Source organism: Pagrus major, chromosome 16 (assembly GCF_040436345.1).
Source record: "Pagrus major chromosome 16, Pma_NU_1.0".
NCBI classification, from domain to species: domain Eukaryota; kingdom Metazoa; phylum Chordata; class Actinopteri; order Spariformes; family Sparidae; genus Pagrus; species Pagrus major.
In genome coordinates this window covers 25009449-25029866 of record NC_133230.1, presented here as the reverse complement: position 1 = coordinate 25029866, position 20418 = coordinate 25009449, and the positions used below count along the sequence as shown (strand labels likewise).

Sequence of the window (20418 nt, the reverse complement as noted above, 5' to 3'; positions counted from 1 at the left end):
GCAGAGGATTTTTGTTCCTCAAAGCCTTTGTTGACAGCCATATATTATATGCTGTTACCCAAAGTGGATGGTTTAACAGTAGATAATGACAGGAAACAGCAGAATAGGAGTAAGAGTTAGTTAAGTGTTTGTTCTCTGAGCTTGGTATTGTTAGCTAAATACCTTAAATCAGAGATCCAAATTCCTGCTGTCTGCTCACATACTATCACTGTGACTTATCATCCATTAGCTTCTGAGTAATGGCAGCCGCTACCTGATCCGCTCAGACGACATGGTGGAGACGGTCTACAATGAGCGTGGTGAAATCATCAAAACCAAGGAGCGACGCCTCTTCCTGCTCAATGATGTTCTCATGTGTGCCACGCCCAATATCCGGTAGGAGCGACCACAAACCAGACCTGCTCTTAATCTCTCCTTTAATTTGTGCCTTCTCCTGTCTTTGGGTGCAATAACCTGTAATCTTTTAACCATTTTACAAATTTAGAAAGTAATTGTTCTGTGTATATTTTGTCTATCTATATCCTTGTTTGTATAATTCACTCTGCCTACTGTAAGGGGAATGCTAAATGCAACTAGGATTTCCCGCCAGTAAAAGTCCGTCTTAAAGTGAACTAAACTGAAATTAAACTTAAAGTGTAAAGAAAGATGGTAGGGACTGTATTTATCTGATATCCTTAGGGTGACTTTTGACCACGCTTAGCCTCTGGGTTTGAACCCATATGTGCCCACTGCGGCTTGCTATTGAGCCAAGAGTGATGGAGAGCCCCATTCCTGAGCTTCTTAGCTCTTATACTATAATTGTAACATGTTGGTCACCACGAACCGCCTCTGGGAAAAATGCACAGACTGAGTGACATTTACAAACATTCAGAGGCCTCCTCCACTGGCATTCCCTTCACCTTTTCTTGCACTCACCTATGTCTTCCTCACACAATTCCTCTACTCAAACAAGGTGCTAACAACATGAACCAGAGCCAATTTGTCACATAACCTTTATGTCGTCCTGCTGTGTCCAGATGTCCGGATGGCAGTGGTAGTGGCAGCGGCAATGCCCCACTCGACCAGAAGTTCCTTCTGAAGTGGAGCGTGCCTTTGAGCTTCGTGGAGGTGCTCGAGTTTGGGTCCAGCGAGGACATGGCCGACAACAGCCACTACCCAACGTCCCATTCTGGGGAGAAGGTGGTCATCAACGCTAAGCCAAGTATGAACCACAGTGTCATTTATTTACATTTACAGTGTCAGTTCTGGTATTCTGTCTGTCTATGAGGCTGATGAAGGTCTGGTAGAAAAGGTACAAGAGTTCTATTCGCTGAGTTGTTAAAGAATGCAAAATAGTTGAGGAGTAGTTGTAGTTAGGATCCAATGACCAACTGATTGCTTGTGTTTTATGACTGATTGTTAAATCTCTCAGTAGGGCTGCAACTAACAACTATTTTCATTGTTGAATAATCTATTGATTATTACTCGATTAATCGTTTAGTTGTTTTGTCTATTAAATACCAGAAAATGGTGAAATATGTCGATCAGCGACATCCTCAAAGGTCCTCAGTTTACTGTCATAGAGGACTAAATGAACCAGAAAAGATTCACCTTAAAGAAGCTAGAATAAGAGAATGTTTTTTTTCCTTAAAAAATTACTCAAACCAATTAAACGATTATTCAAATTGTTGATGATTAATTTAATAGTTGACAACTGATCGATTATTGTGATCTGATCAGATAAATCAGGTTGTAGTCTTCCACCACTTTAATAACTCAACAGAACTAGTTGTGTCCTGCATTACAAATACAAAGAATAACTAGATAGTTGTTTCTTGCTGGACATTTCCAGACATTTCTAAAATGGTGTGAGCCTTGCACAAACCATCCAGCCTCTGAGTGTGTATTTTTTTCCTTCTTCAATCCTCTGGTCTGCTGGCTGCCCAGTCCAATGATTTCAGTCTTTCCACTGGGTTCTCCCTGTCACACACAGCTGCTCAGCCACTTTAAAAGGCTGAGATCAGACAAACTAGAAGCGTACTGAGAGTGTATGTTTTTGTGGTCACAGCGTTGCAGTTTTTATTCTATGATCTCTTTTTGTCTGTATGTGTTTGTGCCGAGGTAATGGTAGTGCACATTGCTGGGCTGGTGAGTGCTTTGATTCACTATTATCTCTGGTCTGTCAAAGGTCGTATGTATTCAAGCTGAGGTCAGAGGCTCTCTCTTTCAGTTGCCACTGGTAGTGGGCTGGAATCACTGCCACTGAAATAGACACTGCACACTATAGCTCACTCTCTCTCTCTCTCTCTCTCTCAGCCTCGCTCTCTCAAATCTAATGTCTGTAATACAGTTTCATAATACTCAGTCTGCTGCAGCCAGGTGTCACAGTGTCACATTTATATTTTATAAATCCCTCATGTGTTGTAGTGTACAGTATACCTACCATGTTTAATTACAGGATACGTTTCAACCCCTGTGCGCATGGTATAAGAATAACAACTGCCAATGAAATTAAGTAGGACAATCCTGTTGTTATTGTATTAGTCCCCCTGCTGTTTGAGGTTGTTATGCAGATGACAGCATGTGAAGTAGATAATACATATGGACGGTTTGCATACAACCTCCTGCTGCCTCACCTCAATTCTTTACTGAAAAAATCAAAGGATGCGTTTCACTTTAATCCTTTTTTTTAATCCACCTTTCTTTTATACCTCCTTCCCTTCACCTCTACCTTTGCCACATTAGCTGCCGTCTCCATAGACTATATTTAAATGGCGGCCAGTTGTACAAACAGAGGGTATCTGACAATCATTATCATTTCACCGCCTCCCAATTGATTTGCAACTGAAAAGACAATCGATACATCAGCTGCCTTAAACACATTATGCTCACTGGAACACATATTTCTGTACATTGCAAGCTTGATTGCATGCACTGCACATGCATGCGAGAGAATCACACCAGTCCTAACATTTGTCAACATGTTGACATTCCGACCCATGACTGTTCAGTAGTCTTTACTACATTATTACATAAGTACTCAGTACTCATGGGTCTGACCACACCCCTATTCAAACTCAGCCTTTATTTTGATCTCAGCTACAAACCTGTGAAGTTTCGTTACTGCAGGGCCAGGACCGTAAAGTGTGAGGGGGCCACCGTCCTATTTTTGGCCTCCGTGATTGGACCATGCCCATCTTCAAACTCTGCACACCTGTAAAGTTTTATGACTGTATCTTCTGCACGATTGTGATGATATCACACTGACAAAATTTGTCCACAGATGGACAAACAGGCATATAAACGCTTGGCAGAATACTAAAAACTACTTAAAATATGGCCTGATGTCCCATCTGATTTTCATTGTCCATTGTCTTTTTAGTTGCTGATCAATCAGGGACCAGTAAAATGATAACTGTTTGTTAGATTCCCTACCTTTGTACGACTTACAACCTGGAACACGGTATGAAATTATCCTTTTGATAACAGCATTTGAGCTTCCCACCCTGAGCCGAGCATCAGGGAAAAATTGCTGCCTGATTTTGGGCCATTGCACCCATCTCCTGCCAGGCCACCTGTCTCCCTCTGACACTTCACTGAGCTATGTGAAAGGTCCAGCAATTGAGTGTACATAACAGACGGCACAGACAGACCTGAGTCACATCTGCTGTGACTGTGGGGGTTTTCTTGGGATGCAACTGACAGACAGGTTCACAGCCTCAGCTTAACCTGATGTGATGATACAAGTGTTTGTGCACTCTCCTTAAAGGCCTGAGGAAGGCCATATGGGTCTCATTGTATTGTTTTGTTCTTACACAGAGCTGTTTTTTTAATTAGGTGGTATGGAGGTTGATTTTAAGATTATATGATTTGACCACAATACAGTGCTTTTATATTCCTGATCATTCCCTTAACATAACTGAATTACTGTATTAGTCAAATTAGTCAACTTGCTGGCTTCAACTTCAGCTCAGTGTGTGCACGTACAAATGTGTGCATGTGTCCAGGAACTTTAACAAGTGGAAACAATTGTTTCTCGGTCCACTGTGTTCAGCCAAAAGCCACTCGATGACCAGCCTGCTAGAAGGCAATGAAAAGACTCTCCAGAGTATGATGTCACCTCTTTGCGCGTCTCTCTGCTTTGTTCATCTCTTCTCTACCCTGCATAGCAATCAGACCACGATGCATATTTTTAAAGTTGCATTTTCCTGGCGCTTACATTCAGTTATGTTATTTGTCGATATATTGTTTATTTTTAGGGCGTGTGTAATTGCTGGGATGATTGCTGGGATTCCTGTGATGTTTCCAGGCCTGTTTTTGTTAGAAAACATTTGGCACTCTCACAAAGAGCCATTCAGAAAGTTGGACCTGGGCTGAAATGGGTTACACAGTGCCCGTTCTGTCTGTGGGAACGATCAATTCACTGATGGTAGAATTCTATTCTTCCTCTCAGATTATATACTGCAAAGGATGGTATAGATTCTTGATTTATAGATATATTTGATGACTTTTCAGCTTTCTTCTTATGCACATTTATTTAAGAAGGAGGAAATATGCTGCAAGGCTAGCGCAGATCACACACAGATCACACACAGATCACAGGGTTTGTTATTAACAGACAGAAATAAAAGATTTAGACTCAAACTGCATGCTTGTTTGATTTGAGCTGAAATCATGGACAGAGATATTGCAAAAATGTAGTTTATTGACCTTTTTGTTATTAACCAATGATGCCAGTATTAAGTATAGTCTTAACATAGCACTCTATTATATAATACTGGTTAGAAATGAAACGTTGTCGTTGCACTTTCTCCTTGCACGACACACCACAGAGGAAGCATGAGTGATTTATTCAGCATTTCTGCCCTGACCTCAATTCAACCCCCTGTGTATCAGCCAGACAGATGAGCCATGAAAACTGCATACAGTTCCATTACAGAAGGCAGATTTCTGAACAAAAACACTAACAAAAATGCACGAACAATCAATTTCTCATTTGGTGGTTTAACTCAATAATTATAACCTTTAGATGTACTGTAGGGTGGCTACAATTTGATCCAGTGACATGAATAAAATCCAATAGCAGGTCACTGACCATGAAAACATTGATGAAATCCAAAACCCATGTAGATGACTGTAGGCCTGCTGTGTTCTGTGTGTAGGGCAGCTCATGCGTGCGTACGGACGACAAAGAATTTCTCAGTATGCGAGCAGCCTCCTGTTTACAAACTCAGAGGGAGACATTTCAGAGTAATCCTCCCGGAGACCACCTACAAATGTGAATTTTGGCAATGCACGAACAGGGGTAAAGTTTCCCCCGAATGCTCAGTCAGCTGACCTTCAGGAGAGGACTGGACCAGGTTGCCATGGAGCTGGAGCACCAGACAAACTCTGTGACTATTGTAGAAGAGGAGGAGGAGGAGGAGGAGGAGGAGGAGGAGGAGGAGGAGGAGGAGGAGAGAGGGAGGGCAGGGGGAAGAGAAAGTAGAATGGCAGAAGCAAACAAAGTCATTTTGGTGCCAGAGACTCTGGTTCAGTTTAACTCTTTGTTCACATATATGCGCTCTTAACGGCTAAAGTAGTGTGTGCTAAAATGTTTTCAGTTAGGTTTTAATTGGAGGCCTGCGTACCACTGCTAACTGAACCATTTGATTGAATGACCTCGATAACTTTCAGTTGACAAATTTGGTCAACGAACACTTATTCCTCCTCTGATCTGTACAAGCTATTCTTCATGATTATCTTTATGATTTTGTGACTGTGTGTGTGTGTGTGTGTGTGTGTGTGTGTGTGAGAGAGAGAGAGAGAGAGAGATGGAGCGGGAAAAGCCTGCCAGACCTTTGATGAGCTGTGTGCACACAAAGCAAGCTGTTGTTTCATTATGATACTGAACAGCAACACAGTAACCGCTCTCATCACATCATATGGGATCATCAGGGTTTGATATTTTGAGCTCAAGTGCAAAAAAAGAAAGGCAAATACCTAACAGCACAGCTATTGCAGCACACATGCAGTAGGTACAAGTGTAAAGAACAGATATGTATGATATGTGCTGACACGCAAGCACAAAAAACCCAATATGTGTGTGTCCTCTGAAAGCTAACCCTGAGTACTTGTGAACAAGCAAGCCCACTGGTGAGAATGGCTGCCAAGTTTGCAGAGCTGTCACCGCTCCCTGTGGGAAACTGACTGATTGGCCTTTATTGATCTTTGTCTTTTTTTGTCCAGTTTAACTGCTTCTCTCATCACAGTGGCCTCACTCATTCCAGCTATCCAACTAGTGTATCAGCCTTTAAGGTCTCAGCTCAATTTCCTTGCTACCTGTTTTGCATATTTTATTCTTTCCAGCTCACATGAGGACACTGATTTTTAAACGGGATTGTACTCGTGCTATCTATTAGTTGAAAGTAGAGCTATAACTCACCCTTTAATAAGAATTAGTCTCATTTTTTTGTTTTTGAGCAGTAAGCTTGGCTTCATATCCAAGTTATTTGGGGTTTAAAAGTTGTTTATTTAAATTAAAAAATGTGCCATTATTAAAATGTTTGCTTTTGTGTGTGTCCATGCAGACAAGCTGTACATGGGCCCTGGTCAGTTGTACCAAGATCTGCAGAACCTGATCCATGACCTTAGCCTGGTCAACCAGATTTCCGGCATGATCAGCAGCCTCAAAGGCAACTACCAGGTACCATATGATTGCATTAAATACAAGCACTGAGTTAAAGTCACATTAGCTGAACTCAGTACATTTCTAGTCTTCATTATCCTTTGGGAGGAAGTTTGATCAAATGCATAGTATGTCATTTCTACGTCTGTCTTCATTGTTAAAAAAAAACAAAACACTGTTGCTGATTAATATCTATCTGACATGACTCTGGCAGAAATGCTCACAGATTAGGTAATGTTTTTAAAAATGTTATGCACATTATGTGTAGTCACTTTTCTCTGTCTTCCTTCCTCGTGCTCTGATGTATCATCTGGTCTTACCCCACAAGTTATAGCAATAAACGATCAAATGAAACATACCGTTACCTTGAATCAAATTACAGATGTCTCCAGGTTTAAACATTGTAATTCCGAAATGTTACATATTATATCATTACAGTGCATTTAAAAATAACATTTGATCATATTTATTCCAGGTAATCACCTTTTAATCATGTCTGAGAGAGAATCAATATCAAAAAAAGTCGAGGCAAAACACTTTTAGGTTATCACAAAGGTAAAGAAGGAATACAAGTCATCAATCTAACTTGTTTTTCGTGTTATTTTGACTTAATATGAGATCTTTGTATAGTTATACTGTCTAGTGATATTCTTGGAAGCTTGACAGAAGTTGACATAGACAAATGTTCCTCCACTCTACCTCAGGACTCACATTCATTACGTTTCCCCTCAGATGTCCATAAGGGCTGGGCTGTTATATAGACATATAATGTTTGAGCTGTGGAATGTGCCAGCGTGGGCAATTTGTCTCTTGGAGACTAGGAGTCTCTTAAGTCTTGATTTGCACCATTCAAGCCTGCCGTATTATGTGGCCACACACACACACACACACACAAGCCTGTCTGTGCTACTGGGATGGAGGTTTAGTTTGCAGAGCGCAGCATGAGTGTGTGAGGCTGTGTTTGTGCTGTGCTGGTAGGTCTGTCAGAAGCAGAGTGGGAGGCAGAGTAACAGAGAAGCTCTCAGAGAGACATGTGTCCCAGAGATGGAGGGAGGGATGGAGAGATTGTTAGAGAAGGAAAGAAAAACGCATAAACACTGCCAAGCATTTTCCTCAACACTACATTTCATCGAATAAATGATCCTGACAGGATTCTACTTATTCCTACATTTTGGAACCATGTATTCAAATGTCAAGATATCCTTGTCAAAAAATGACACTTACATTTGAAGTCTGTAAGAGCACGTCAGTTAAATATATAAAAAAATGCAATGTAACCTGATCAAGATGTTCAGTTTGATTAGAGACTACTGCTATACTACTACTTGTCGCTGCAGCAGCATTTTATTGTATTAGGAGTAGAGGTGGGACAAAATATCAATACAGCAATATATCATATCGCTTCTTCTTGCTATATTATTATCAATACACTGGTGCCAAATATTGATATTTCTATTAAAAAACATGCAGTCATTCTAAATGAATATCCCCTGACAATTTGACTTACCAGACTCACTACTTCACGACTCCTTGGGGTGTAATGTTTAATTGAAAAGATCTGAGTGAGCCATTGTTGTATCCTTTCCTTAAACATTTGAACTCAAGGACTGTTCTGCTTTCGTCAGCTTGTGGCTATTTCACATAATAATTGATGTCACACATGGACATGGACAAGTTGCAGTCAGTGTGTGTGATAAAGAGGCACTAAGCTAAGACTATGCACTTTTTTGTACACTGTGTCATCTCAGTTCATGTCAAATATTGTGAAACTGAGACCACAATGTAGTGAATAAATACGTAATTCCTTCACTTTGCCTTTTTAGGGATATTTTTATGTTCCTTAGTTAGTCAGATTTCTTGATATTTTGTTAGATGATTGTCTTGCAATGTATCAATTATCGCAGAATCGCTGTATTGTGATACTCTTATCGTGAATCGTATCATATCATAATCGTTACTCTGATTCCCAACCCTAATTAGGAGCAAAAATACTATAAACCACATTCAATCCAATACAAAAGAGTTTAATACAAAAACACAATCTGCAGCTTTTACTTATGAAGTAAATGTTGATTGCAAAATGTCATAGCTATAGAATAATGACACCATTAGCGTTAGATTGCTTTTACCATGCAGTTTTGGATGCACTCAGCAAAGTAATTCATGTTCATTTTCACAGCTGACTAGCATTCCTAAATAAAAAGTGATTTATGTTTAAATGATCTCTTTCTCTCTTTCTCACTTATTTTCTCCCTTAATTTTTCCTCCATTTCTTTTTCCTTTATTTTTTCCCTCTGCCTGTCCTTCCATTATCCTTGCGTACAGAATGTAAACCCCACAGTGGCCCAGGACTGGGTATCAGGTCTCCAGAGGCTGATACTGAAGAAGGAGGAGGAGATCAGGGCTGCTGACCGGTGTAGGATCCAACTCCAACTGCCTGGCAAACATGACAAGTTAGTGTTTTACACACATATATGCACTCCTCTGTAGCTTTGATCGGTCTTGCATACAGACAGCAACATTTTAACATTTATCTCCAGTCCTTTCACCCCACCCTTATCCTGTTTATCCTCGGGTTGTCTTTATCCTTTTTCACCCTGCTTTTTCCATCTATCTTCCCAGCCACCCTGTATAGCTTTAGGAGAGAGTAATATTTGTATAAACAAGTTTCTCCACCAGCTCTAATCTGAGGCATGAATCTCAGGGGAGGAAATGTGCATCAGTGTTTGCAACCAAGGGCTACTCATTACTGCAGCTGTTGCAGAGTCCAAATGCTCATGTCACACATTTACACACACTATTATAGTCTGCACGTGGTCTCCCATGGGTGCACTTTGTTTGGGCTTTTTCACATTCTCTCTCTCTGGAACCACAACTGTCTGTTGCTTCTCTCTCTGTCTCTCGCTTCCTCGCTCCATCCCTCGTCCCTGCTGCACTGAGCTGGTGCGATAATCCACGGGTATGTTTGGAAACACAGCTGTGCCTCTCTCATTCCTCCCCTGATCCCTCAATCGCAAAACACACAAAACACAACACTTCTCACCAGCAGCCAGTGACAGGAGATATGCATTTCAGACACACACATAACAAAAATACACACATAATGTCTACACGAGCAGCCGGTAGAAGCAATAATTGACATTGATTTCTATTGAATTTCCGTCATAGGCTGTCTAGTTAGTCAGCGTTGAATAGGCAGACCGATGCGCCCCCTCAGCTGAGATTCAACCCAGATAGAGTTTTCATTTGACCTGATTGAGTATTTTAGTGTAAAAAATGCTTATCAGTGAGCTGGTGTGTATGTAAGAATATTTAGACATTAAGATGACAGCTTGGAAAAAAGGTTGATGCAAATTCAGGACTTATGACTGCCAAAGTGTTGACACATCTTGAAGTGCATTAATCATTCAGTGCATTCTTGTGAAAGCATCTCTGATGTCTGGCTCACAAAACCGTCTGGTTCTGTCTTTGAGAACATTTTTTAAAGCTGTATGTAATTTTTTTGAACAGTAAAATATTAACTTTTAACTATTCTCAACTTCAAGATGCCGATTTTAATCTATAGAACACGTTCTTTAAATTGTAGCCTCATAAAGATGCTAAGATTTTTTTGTAATGAACAAAAATGATAAAAACAGAATAGGTACACGAAAAAAGGTAACGCCTGCACACTTACTCCATGTCACAAAAGTTTACTGAGTGAAAGAAAATTAAATATGTAAAGTAAATTTAAGAAGACATTGAGAAAAAGCACAGGCGCTAAAATAACGTCAAGTTCAACTGTTTGTCACAAAGTATCTCCTGCAATATACATATAACAGTTTTAAAGGTTTTAATTGTCTTGTAACTTTCTTCTTTATAATTGCAGGTCTGGTAAACCCACTTACTTCAGTGCAGTGTTCAACACTCTCAGCCCAGCCATCAAACAGTCATGGATCAGTAACTTGCAGATGGCGAAGCTGGCTCTAGGTACAGCACACTGCCTGGCTATACACTTTGATTGTTTTTATTGCTTTTCAATCTATTTCTTACGGATGTCCAAATTACTGTCAGCAGGCTAGTAGTTGTTAGGTTAACTATATATTCTGTCCAAAACGTATGAAATTAAAGCTGCACCAAAGTATGTTTCCCAGATGATTATTTTATGCTGACAACCTCTGGTTTTCAAAACAACTCCTGCATACTGTACATTATTGTATTAAGTGCTATTTGTATGTGTTTCACATCAGAGGAGGACAACCTGCAGGGCTGGTTCTTTGCAGAGGATGATGGGAATCAGATCAAAAAGCAGAAGCACCCTCTCTTGCTTCGACAAATGCCTGTGGTCATGTCAAAACTACAGGAATTCAAGGTGAGACAGTTTCCTTTGATTTAACTTTCTGAACTGACAGCAATTTGCAGTTAGGCCATGGCCGGTTAGCTCAGTTGGTTAGAGCGTGGTGCTAATAACGCCAAGGTCGCGGGTTCGATCCCCGTACGGGCCATACATTTTCTTGAGAGAGGTTGTGTACAGATAAGGGCATATGGCAAGTTGAACAGGTGAAGGCTTAAGAAATTCTATTTCTGCAAATGATTTGTGCTGATGTAATAGGCCAAGACCGAGAAATCAGCAGTGACCAAACATAAAACAGTATAAATATTATCTTTATCAACTGTCTGATAGTCTCTATTTCTCTGTGTATGTGTGTGTGTGTGTCTGTGTGTGTCACACTATGTCACACTCTTCCCTGTATGTAACATGACACTTACTGTGGTATTAGTCCACCAGCATTGACTCACCAACTCCAGCATTGATTGCCCCACGTGGCTGGTTAGCTCAGTTGGCGAACTGGGTTAAAAATGCCCTAAAATGTGTATGTGTGGCCTTAGGTCAGTTGATCAGAGTGTGGTACTAATAACGCCAAGGTTGAGTATCCCCGTCCATTACATATATTATTGCACTGACATCTTGCCAGTGGCCATGTGTCATTTGTTGTAGCAAGCCTTCACAGTCTCAGGGCACAGACAAACCAAACCCACATCAAAGAACTCATGGCTACAAAGGTCACCTGTTACTTCACTTGTGTCTCAAAAAAGCTGCTTTTGAACACGCCACAAACACTACAGACGGCAGCCAACTAGTTTGTATGTTCTGCGCATGCATGAGACAAAATAACTCTCCATACCAACAGGTGGCCGAAGTCTGTATTCGTCATCCAAAAAGGGAATGTAAGCATGTGACATCTCTCAGTGAAAAAAAAAATTCACTATATAATATAATCAGTCTTGTTTGTTTTAGTTAGGTTGTGTGTGACTGTCAGGCTTTAAGTCAGGATGTTATCACAACAGAAAAATGCATATCCCAGTATGTTCTGTATTTAAATGTTTTCTTTGGCTGGAAATGACTAAATAATGTTAACATAGGGAATGGGGTGTTTGAATTTGTTTCAGACTGGGTTTGGCCATGTGGCCATGTCTATGTGGTCTTTTAGTTGACAGGGTGTCTGAGTTTGGATGAGGCAGCCATACACTAACAGCCAACTGGCCTTCACTGCAGGGTTATCAGTATACATTTTATCATAAATCAACTGTCTGAGTGTCCTTATCTTATTCTGTCCTATGTGTCACATTCTTCAATGTATCACTTTAGATTGCTTATGGTGTAAGTAGGCCGGTTAGCTCAGTTGGTTAGAGCGTGGTGCTAATAACGCCAAGGTCGTGGGTTCGATCCCCGTACGGGCCACGAGATTTTGAATAGGGTACTGAAGACCCTTTCCCACATACACTGCGTCATGAAGATTGTCCTGATGTAAGTCGGAAGACCTCTATGGGTGAGCACAACTCGTTCTCACTGTCCCAAATATGTCAGCAGTTACTCTATACTTCTCAGCACTGACCGGCAAAGTACAAATGAATGGTGTCAGAGGACACTGGTGCATTTTATCTCACTTCAAGAGAGTCAACCCCATTTTAGGTTCTGATCTTGAAATTAATTAACACTTACTGGACACTAGACACACCTGTCGAATTTACTCTGTGAATTCCAACATGAAAACGTAATGCAAGTACTCTTCTGCCCGATTCCTTTCTTTCTTAACCCTCTCTTATTTTTTCCTCTTCTGTGGCAGGTTGAATGTGCTGTTCATAACCCAGAGCCCCACATCAACATAGAGAGCACGGCAGACACGCCCGTTGTGGGCCATGGCTGCGTCTGGGTGAGACATTTCTCTTTAATTGTTCAGTGAAAAAGCAGTGTGTTTTCTTACATTTCAACAATTACACAAAATAAGAGTTTATTCTGAAGATTTTAGTTGCTACTGCTAGTCTACAATGATGCAGGCCTCCTTCGCCCAGAGCAGGTGTAAGAACACATTAACAGGCCTTAATTCTGAAATCAGATTCTTGGACTAAAGGTTTTAGTTAAGTGTGTTAAATGGCTTAAACAAGTGTTTATTGGCAAATAGTCTCACAGCCCTCTTATTTTAAGCAGCTAACACTATTTAAGCTAAACCACTTCTCTGTCAGCGGGTCTGACTCTTAGTTTTGGCAGGGAGCTGCCGTTTTTTACTGTAATGTGTCAGCAGAGCAGATGGTAAATTATTGCTGTGTTTTCATTAAAATGTCTAATGCCCCCTTGAGAAAGACGATCAGGGTTTGAAAATGATTGCCTCAGTACTTAAGTTTTTCTGAAAATAAACAATAACTGTTCTAAGCATGGTAATCGCTGCAGATGCAGTGTTTTCAACCATCAGGGTCTGTTAAAGATATAAACATCGCTCTAGCTGGTTATTTTTGCGGTGAGGTAATATATAAACTGTTGGTAAAAGATGTTAAACTGAAATATGAAAAATATAAAATTGGCAGATGTTGGTTGATGTTAACATAATTGAATCTGTGTGGAGCTTAGAGTTGTTCTCATAAGTCTTTGCCTTTAAATTGGCCTTTAATAACATAAATTTGATTGAATTTGATAAATGTATATAATTAAACATTGCACTGTTGGGGGACTTATTTGTTTACTCCTAAGTTTGGACTATTTAGTGCTGTTTTTCCTTTCTTTGACTTATATTGTGCTTTCTCAGCTAGGTATCTTTGTAAGTATTGATAGCAATACATCTAAATAATATTTAAGTATCCCTAATACAAAAGGTTTCTTTATCTTTGTCCAGGTTGCAAGTTGCACAAACCAGATGGGCCAGATATCCATCGTGGCCATGCAGAACTCTAGCCCTAAGGTGACTGAGTGTTTCAATGTAGAGTCCCGTATCCTCTGCATGGCCTACGTCCCTGCAGAGCAACTCCAGGAGAATGGCGAGAAGGTCCCCATAAACAGCCATGTTCCTGCAGCGAAGGCTAGTGATACCCCCAGTGTCTGTCTGGGCATGGAGGAGGGCAGGTACAGCTGGTCTTTAATATCTTAAAATGTCTAAACAATAAACATTGGTGATGTAACCCCTCCATAAAAGATGTTGTCTTTTAAATTGGAGACAGGGGTTTTTCTCAACTTTTAATTTTTGTAGTAGAGAGAGATTAAACATAGTGGCTAATCTATTTATGGTGCTTGTCCACCTGCACTCATGTCAGTGGACCGTAATGCAACATTCAAAAGTATTATTGCTGTGTCCATATGTATTCAATGCATGTGAGAGGTCAGGGTGTAGAATTGTAGTAATTTGAGGTCACCTGATAATTTGGCTAATATCTATTGTATTAAATATATATTTATATTCAATAAATGCATCACAAGACATCCCAAAATTAATTTTGAATATGTTTGAGTTTCTTCATGCACTGTAATTTTACAGATAGAAGTCAGCCATCATACATTTTAGGAGGTATAATTACATTTATTTGAGGGAAGTGTCATAGATGTGAATTTAAAATTTTCGCAGACACCATAAAATGTCTTACAAACACATAATCTCTCTCATAATCTCTTTAATTGTATCTACTTCCAAAATCTTTTTGATAACTTGCAGATCGAGGTGTATATCAAAGAGGCACACTTGATAAAATTCGGTTCTAATTTTAACTCCTGTCCTGTTTAGCATCATTGTATACAAGAGCAGCCAGCGGTCTAAGAAAGTACGTCTGCAGCATTTCTTCACCCCAGACAAGTCCACCGTCACCAGTCTGGTCTATATGAAACACTGTCTGTACGCTGGCCTCGTCAGTGGCTCTGTGGCAATTTACTCCAGATCACAAGGTGAGTGTTTCAGGAGGGGAGGGACTTGTGGATTTCTGTATCTCTTCTGTTATAGTCTCAGAATTCTGCCTTTGTAATGTTTGTTGATACTCTTAAATAGCTATAATTAAGACCAGTCAATCGCTTTTATTGTGGAAAACAGAAATGCATTCATGGAGTTAATTAGATTTGGTGTTAAAACTGTGTGGACTGACAGTGTTTATTTAAATATTTAGTCTGCACTGACTTTTCTAGCCTCAACCATAATTGGTGGTGTGCATGAATAACAGCTCTGTTGCTAACTTGGTAATTTTGTTGTTAGATTTAGCAACTTTTAACACGCTTTTGCTGACACAATTTACCAAAAGCGACTAGCACCATGTCTGAGGTTTCCAGTTGGGCAGAAAATGTAATGTGCTACAATTCTGAAGAGTTTGGTGCTAAATTGGCACAGCTAAACATTTGGCAGCACTGAATGAAAGGGATTACTCGAGGTAGGACATACGCTGAGATGTTGTTTTGTGGTCCATCGCTCCAACTGCTATTTTCTCTCTGAGTCACAGTGTAGCCATTAGTGTGTAAGTCAGAGGCTCACTGTGTAGCCCAGGGTTAGGGGGTCTCCCTCTGCTCTGCGTCGAGGTTTCCGTTGGCTCGGTTGTCTTGGAGAAGCCAATCTGTTAGTGGTGACCTATTTAATGTCTTCCCTCTCAGATGAGCACAGACACATCAGAGGAAAGGATCTGGGTTACACTCTTCCCACAGTCTTTCACAGTTTTCCGTGTTTTGTTCTATCTCATATTGGCTTTCCTAGCAGTGCAGAACAGAGGGTCTCTGAGCTTCCTCCTCTCTGTGCCTCTGTGTTTTTCTCTGTCTTTTCTCTGCTTTCTCTCTGCGTCACATAATGTGAGTAAAGATAAGTACATATTTCAAAACACAGGGAAACTGTATCCTTGTAATTCTTGGCTGTCAAATATAAGTATTGGTATCATTATCCTGTGATGCTACCATTGCTAGAGGCATATTTTATTAACCTCATTCACATATATTCTTTCCTTATTGTTTTAAAAATATAATATGTTGCATTCCTGCATTAAAATGTCTAAAAACAACTAGACCTTTGTGGTATATATTTTTGGGTTGTGTACTTGAATTATCCTAAACGTTTCCAACAATGTCCAAACACAGAGAAATCTGTAATTTTAGTCAAGGTAAGATGCATTTCATTTCTGGGAGAGAGTCGGAGATTGAGAAAGGAAGTCATCGAACGTGACTAAAAAAAACATGAACAAAACTTTAAATCATTACCTTGTCCATGAACACTTCTACCTGAGTCACAAAGGTGGATTTTCATCAGCATTAGGGTACTGCAGGAATGATTCTTAAAACCCAGAAAAAATTTAGCATGTTTGCACTTCCAATTCTCTGATGTGTTTGAAATAAGTCTGTTGTTAACACATTGTTAAGTCATTTTCTTGTTATGTTCTGCGACATAAAATACATCAGGGAATACCCCATGTGTGAATTTTAGAGGGTTTATGTGTCTTTAAAAAGGCAGTCAAACAGACACTCATCTACTCAGTGGTCCGTCTTTACAGGCGTACTTTGGTTGCAAATAAAATGGTGACATGCAACCATTGTGTCATTCATTTATAGTATATTGTTGGCTTTTCACTTCTGACCATCACTTCAAAAATCATAAAAGTGATGTTCATTTGTGAAGAATATCTTCCTGAACAAAATATGTATCATAAACTTTATTTTCTGGAATATTACAAAATCCAATTGAAAAATCACATAGGCTTTTTGTCGAGGGAACTGGAGCGATGTTCACTTCGTGGTTAGCCCACAAAAATACGTCATCCCTGCCGCTCTCTATGATGGTTGTTTAACAATGAAGACAACAACTTCCATGATCCCACTCTACTAACTGTTTTGTTTTGATTTAGAGAACCCTAGCAATAGAAATGACTTGCTGTGCGTTTAAATAAATGTAGTAGAAATTCAAAGTAATTGTATTTAAAATTATTTTCATTAAAAACACATCTGGATTATGTTACATTTAAAACCAAATATATATAAAAATATTAACGTGGGGAGATTAATTTTTATATGATGCCCAAATTACATTTTATAAAACCATTCTGTGTGCATTCATTAATAATGAGACTGATCCATATTAAAGTGTCCCTGCTAAATTTCCAGCTTTGTCATTCTATTAAGTCAGTCTGTTAGGCTTATGTGTGCTACAGATAGAAACAGAAAGAAAAAATATGGATGATAGCCCGAGGACAGACACACAGGAGGCAAACTATTCTCGCTCATTCCACAGCTGAGCTTACAGTTTGCCCAGAGGAAACATGCTGTATGTATGCAACCGCTCAGGAATGTTTATTAAACTACTCATTATCTCCATGTTTTGATGCACATGCCACCCCTTTTTTCTTCACACACCAATTACGAGACACTGAATGTTCCAACAGCTTCAGTTGCTTCTTTTCATCACCACTGGTGTGTCAAATGAATTCACAGAAGGAAACCATGTCCCCAGATCCTCTGAGTCTGACTTGACTGATTTCTTCCCATCAACAGCTCTGTCGCTGTCACTGGAACATGATGCCTAAAACTAAAATGATGACTCATCCAGCATGGTTTTGTAGGGAAACTGTTCCTCGCATCCCCGTTGTAATGCTGCTCAAGTACTTTGTCACAGTGAAAGGCTCTGCCTGTACTCTATTAGCATTTAAAGTAGACCCGTTGCAGAGAAGAAAGCACGCAGAACTAGGAGAAATGATCAGCTTATGTTCTTTGATGTTAAACTGACAGTTGCTCAAAGGGGACCCTCACAGTGAATAGTGACAAGACGTCAAAAACAACTAAACAGACGGGAATATTGCATGAATGCTGCATGGGAACGCCATCCCGCTTTAGATGCAGTGAGTCTGAAGCTGGCCAGTCAGCCTCATTCTGCCATGCTTGCTATTTCCTTTGTGACTGAGTATGTGAGAGACGGGGAAAGAGGGAGGCAATGATTCGGCAAAGGTCGCACGTCATAGCCAGACAGTCAGAACATAAACTCTGTTCTCCTTTAGTCGGTCATCCTGTGTCATCCACTCTTTCCTCTTGAGAGCGATGTGCATTATTTTCTTGACAAAAGAAGAAAAATTATTGGCTTGTTTGATCAGTGTTTACTGTCTGGTTTGTGTGCTACTGTTTGTGCACACACACTGTGTTTATTGCAGCTGACACTGACGTGAAGGAATGCTACAGCTAAAGCAGTAAGAGATGTGGGCAGACTTACATAAGACTGCAAGTTGGCACTCCTGTCATGTTTTTCTTCTCCCTTGCTCCTGTTCTCTTTCTTTTTCTCTTTTTTTTACCATGTGCATTCACCTACACAGTATGATTATTACAATAATATACACAGGGTATTGCTGGAATGCTAATCCTACCTTTAGTGGGAGATTACACTCACTTCCCCAGTCATTACTGTACCTCTGGAAGAACATCTCTCCCTGCGTGGCACCTCTGCCTTCAATAGCTGCCTTTGTGCCTTCTCTTAATAAACACTGTTGGTGAGGCCTCATTCACTTCCTGTCCTAGATTAGCTCAGGGAATGTGGTATCTGGAGGAAATGAAGTTTGTATTCAACACAGGGCCCTTTTAGCTAAAAGTACATACCATTTTTACTGATGTACATTCCTGTTTTTATCAAAATCAAATACGGAATCTTTTTCTGTCCAACAAACCTACATTTCCTCTCATTTAATGATTGAAATCTAAACTGGTGAATAAAATGGTAGCAGAAATGTAATGTGTTACTGCAAGGGGTGTTTCATTGCAGCAGAGCTGGCACTGTAGGTGCCCCGGCACATGTAGAACAGAGTGTGTAGGAGGTGTGTGTGGGATAGAGCTGGGCTCTGACTAATGCCTCGCAGCCCATCTATATTCATAGTGAAGGCTGTGAAAACCATCAATGGCCACTCCAGCAACATTAGCAGACTTTTAAATGCAGATGGCCTTTTCAGTAGACATTTATAAAGACGGAGTGACTATAACCATGTCTTCCATCTAAAGTGTAAACCATCCCACTTTAACTACATTACGTGGAGAAAAAAAAGCAAAGGAGAATGCAATTTTTCAAATAGAAGAGATGAACAATGCTGTAGTATGTGGTTTGTTGTGGCTTATTTTTCATCACACTGAACCTTTATTAGTTTTATAACTGAAGTTATACATTTTCTTTGCTTGCATATAAAGTGAAATTGTTCATACGGTAAATGTTCTCACTTATTTGAATATTAAGATTTCAATGCTGTGTTTGTTGTTACAGATGGTTTGTGGAGCAATGAAAAGCCCAAGGTGCTGAAGCTAGGAGTCCTCCCCGTCAAGGCCATGCTGGCTGTGGAGGAGCACCTCTGGGCTTCGTCTGGTGGACAAGTCTTCATCATCAGCACCCACACACACTGTATAGAGGTACGTAACCTGGCTCTGATGCTCTTGACTCATACGTGTCTACAGTACATCATATTTTGAATGAGGATTAAGATATTTTTTCGAGATATTTCCAAAGAAGTAACTGTACATTAAAGTATGAAAAAGTCTAGGAGATAATGGTGCCTCTTTTCACTTCCTGGGGTTTCTTCTTTCCATATCCTGAAATATGGATGGTATTCTCCTATGTGTGTGTTCTGGCCTGGTTTAGGGAATCGAAGCACCTGCCTTGGGTCCAGGAATAGTAACCTTCCTCTAACATGCACTCACTCATAATCTGTTTAGCCTCATTAAGCTCATTATGTCGGACCACCTGCCTGTCTCGCTCTCTTTTCCTCACTGAAGACTTAGAGTCAGTCCAGAGTGGTGCCTATAACAGAAGCAGTTGCGAGAGGCTGAGGGCAGAGAGGAAGAAATTTGATATTAAAATAAGTGGGTAATAAATACTTAATCAGAGGTAGATCAAATATTAATTACAGTGGTTAAAATGTGTGAAAAACAGAAATGCAGCATTACATGTACATTTTATGCTCCTTCATCACCACGTTTTATCAGAACCCTGTACTGTCTGACACAGTTGTGAATGGACTCTCCTTAACCAAATATAACTCCACCTACATGTAGAGCAATGTGTGCAGAGATTATGTAACCAGTGGTGATGGAAAAAAGCCCAGTTTATTGGTCTCCATGCACAGAGAATTCAAATTTACACTCTGCACATTTGAAACTATTCCTGTTCACACTAATGAAAGAGAGGAAGAGTTAAAGAAAATGATTTATAAAGTTGACTTTTTTTTTATTTGGTAAATGTGCTTCCTTTTTTGACTTCACCTTACAGTCACATTATGTTCTGAGATATTGACATCACCACAGAATAAACATCTTTGGTGAGTTTGGCCACAAAAAACCCATTGTTTTATATTCTGTGTTGTCTATTTTAGAAATCTGATTCTTTTGCTTCCATTTGGATGCTAAAGCATAATAACAGACCCAGTCCCAGACCTAACAACCACTGACAATGCATGGGCTGATGTAGTCTAAACAGACTGACACAGACTCTCTGTGGGATGATTGGTGTCATAAGCTTTTCAGATTTTTTTTAGTTTGTAGTCACGCA

The 20418-nt window shown here is 40.0% G+C and overlaps 1 protein-coding gene and 2 non-coding genes across 3 annotated transcripts in view; all 3 read left to right on the top strand.

The window, feature by feature from the left end:
- arhgef10 (Rho guanine nucleotide exchange factor (GEF) 10) overlaps nucleotides 1-20418 on the top strand; it is a 57344-nt gene that overhangs the window by 27319 nt on the left and 9607 nt on the right. The window contains exons 17-26 of the mRNA XM_073484484.1: nucleotides 230-375; nucleotides 1017-1201; nucleotides 6549-6664; nucleotides 8972-9099; nucleotides 10515-10615; nucleotides 10876-10997; nucleotides 12754-12840; nucleotides 13795-14021; nucleotides 14674-14831; nucleotides 19141-19283. Of these exons, the coding sequence (XP_073340585.1) occupies nucleotides 230-375; nucleotides 1017-1201; nucleotides 6549-6664; nucleotides 8972-9099; nucleotides 10515-10615; nucleotides 10876-10997; nucleotides 12754-12840; nucleotides 13795-14021; nucleotides 14674-14831; nucleotides 19141-19283 (1413 nt within the window). The remainder of the gene's footprint in view (nucleotides 1-229; nucleotides 376-1016; nucleotides 1202-6548; nucleotides 6665-8971; nucleotides 9100-10514; nucleotides 10616-10875; nucleotides 10998-12753; nucleotides 12841-13794; nucleotides 14022-14673; nucleotides 14832-19140; nucleotides 19284-20418) is intronic.
- On the top strand, nucleotides 11057-11130 carry trnai-aau (transfer RNA isoleucine (anticodon AAU)). The gene has a single exon. It is a non-coding gene; the product is annotated as a tRNA-Ile (tRNA).
- Nucleotides 12295-12368, top strand: trnai-aau (transfer RNA isoleucine (anticodon AAU)). Its single transcript has one exon. It is a non-coding gene; the product is annotated as a tRNA-Ile (tRNA).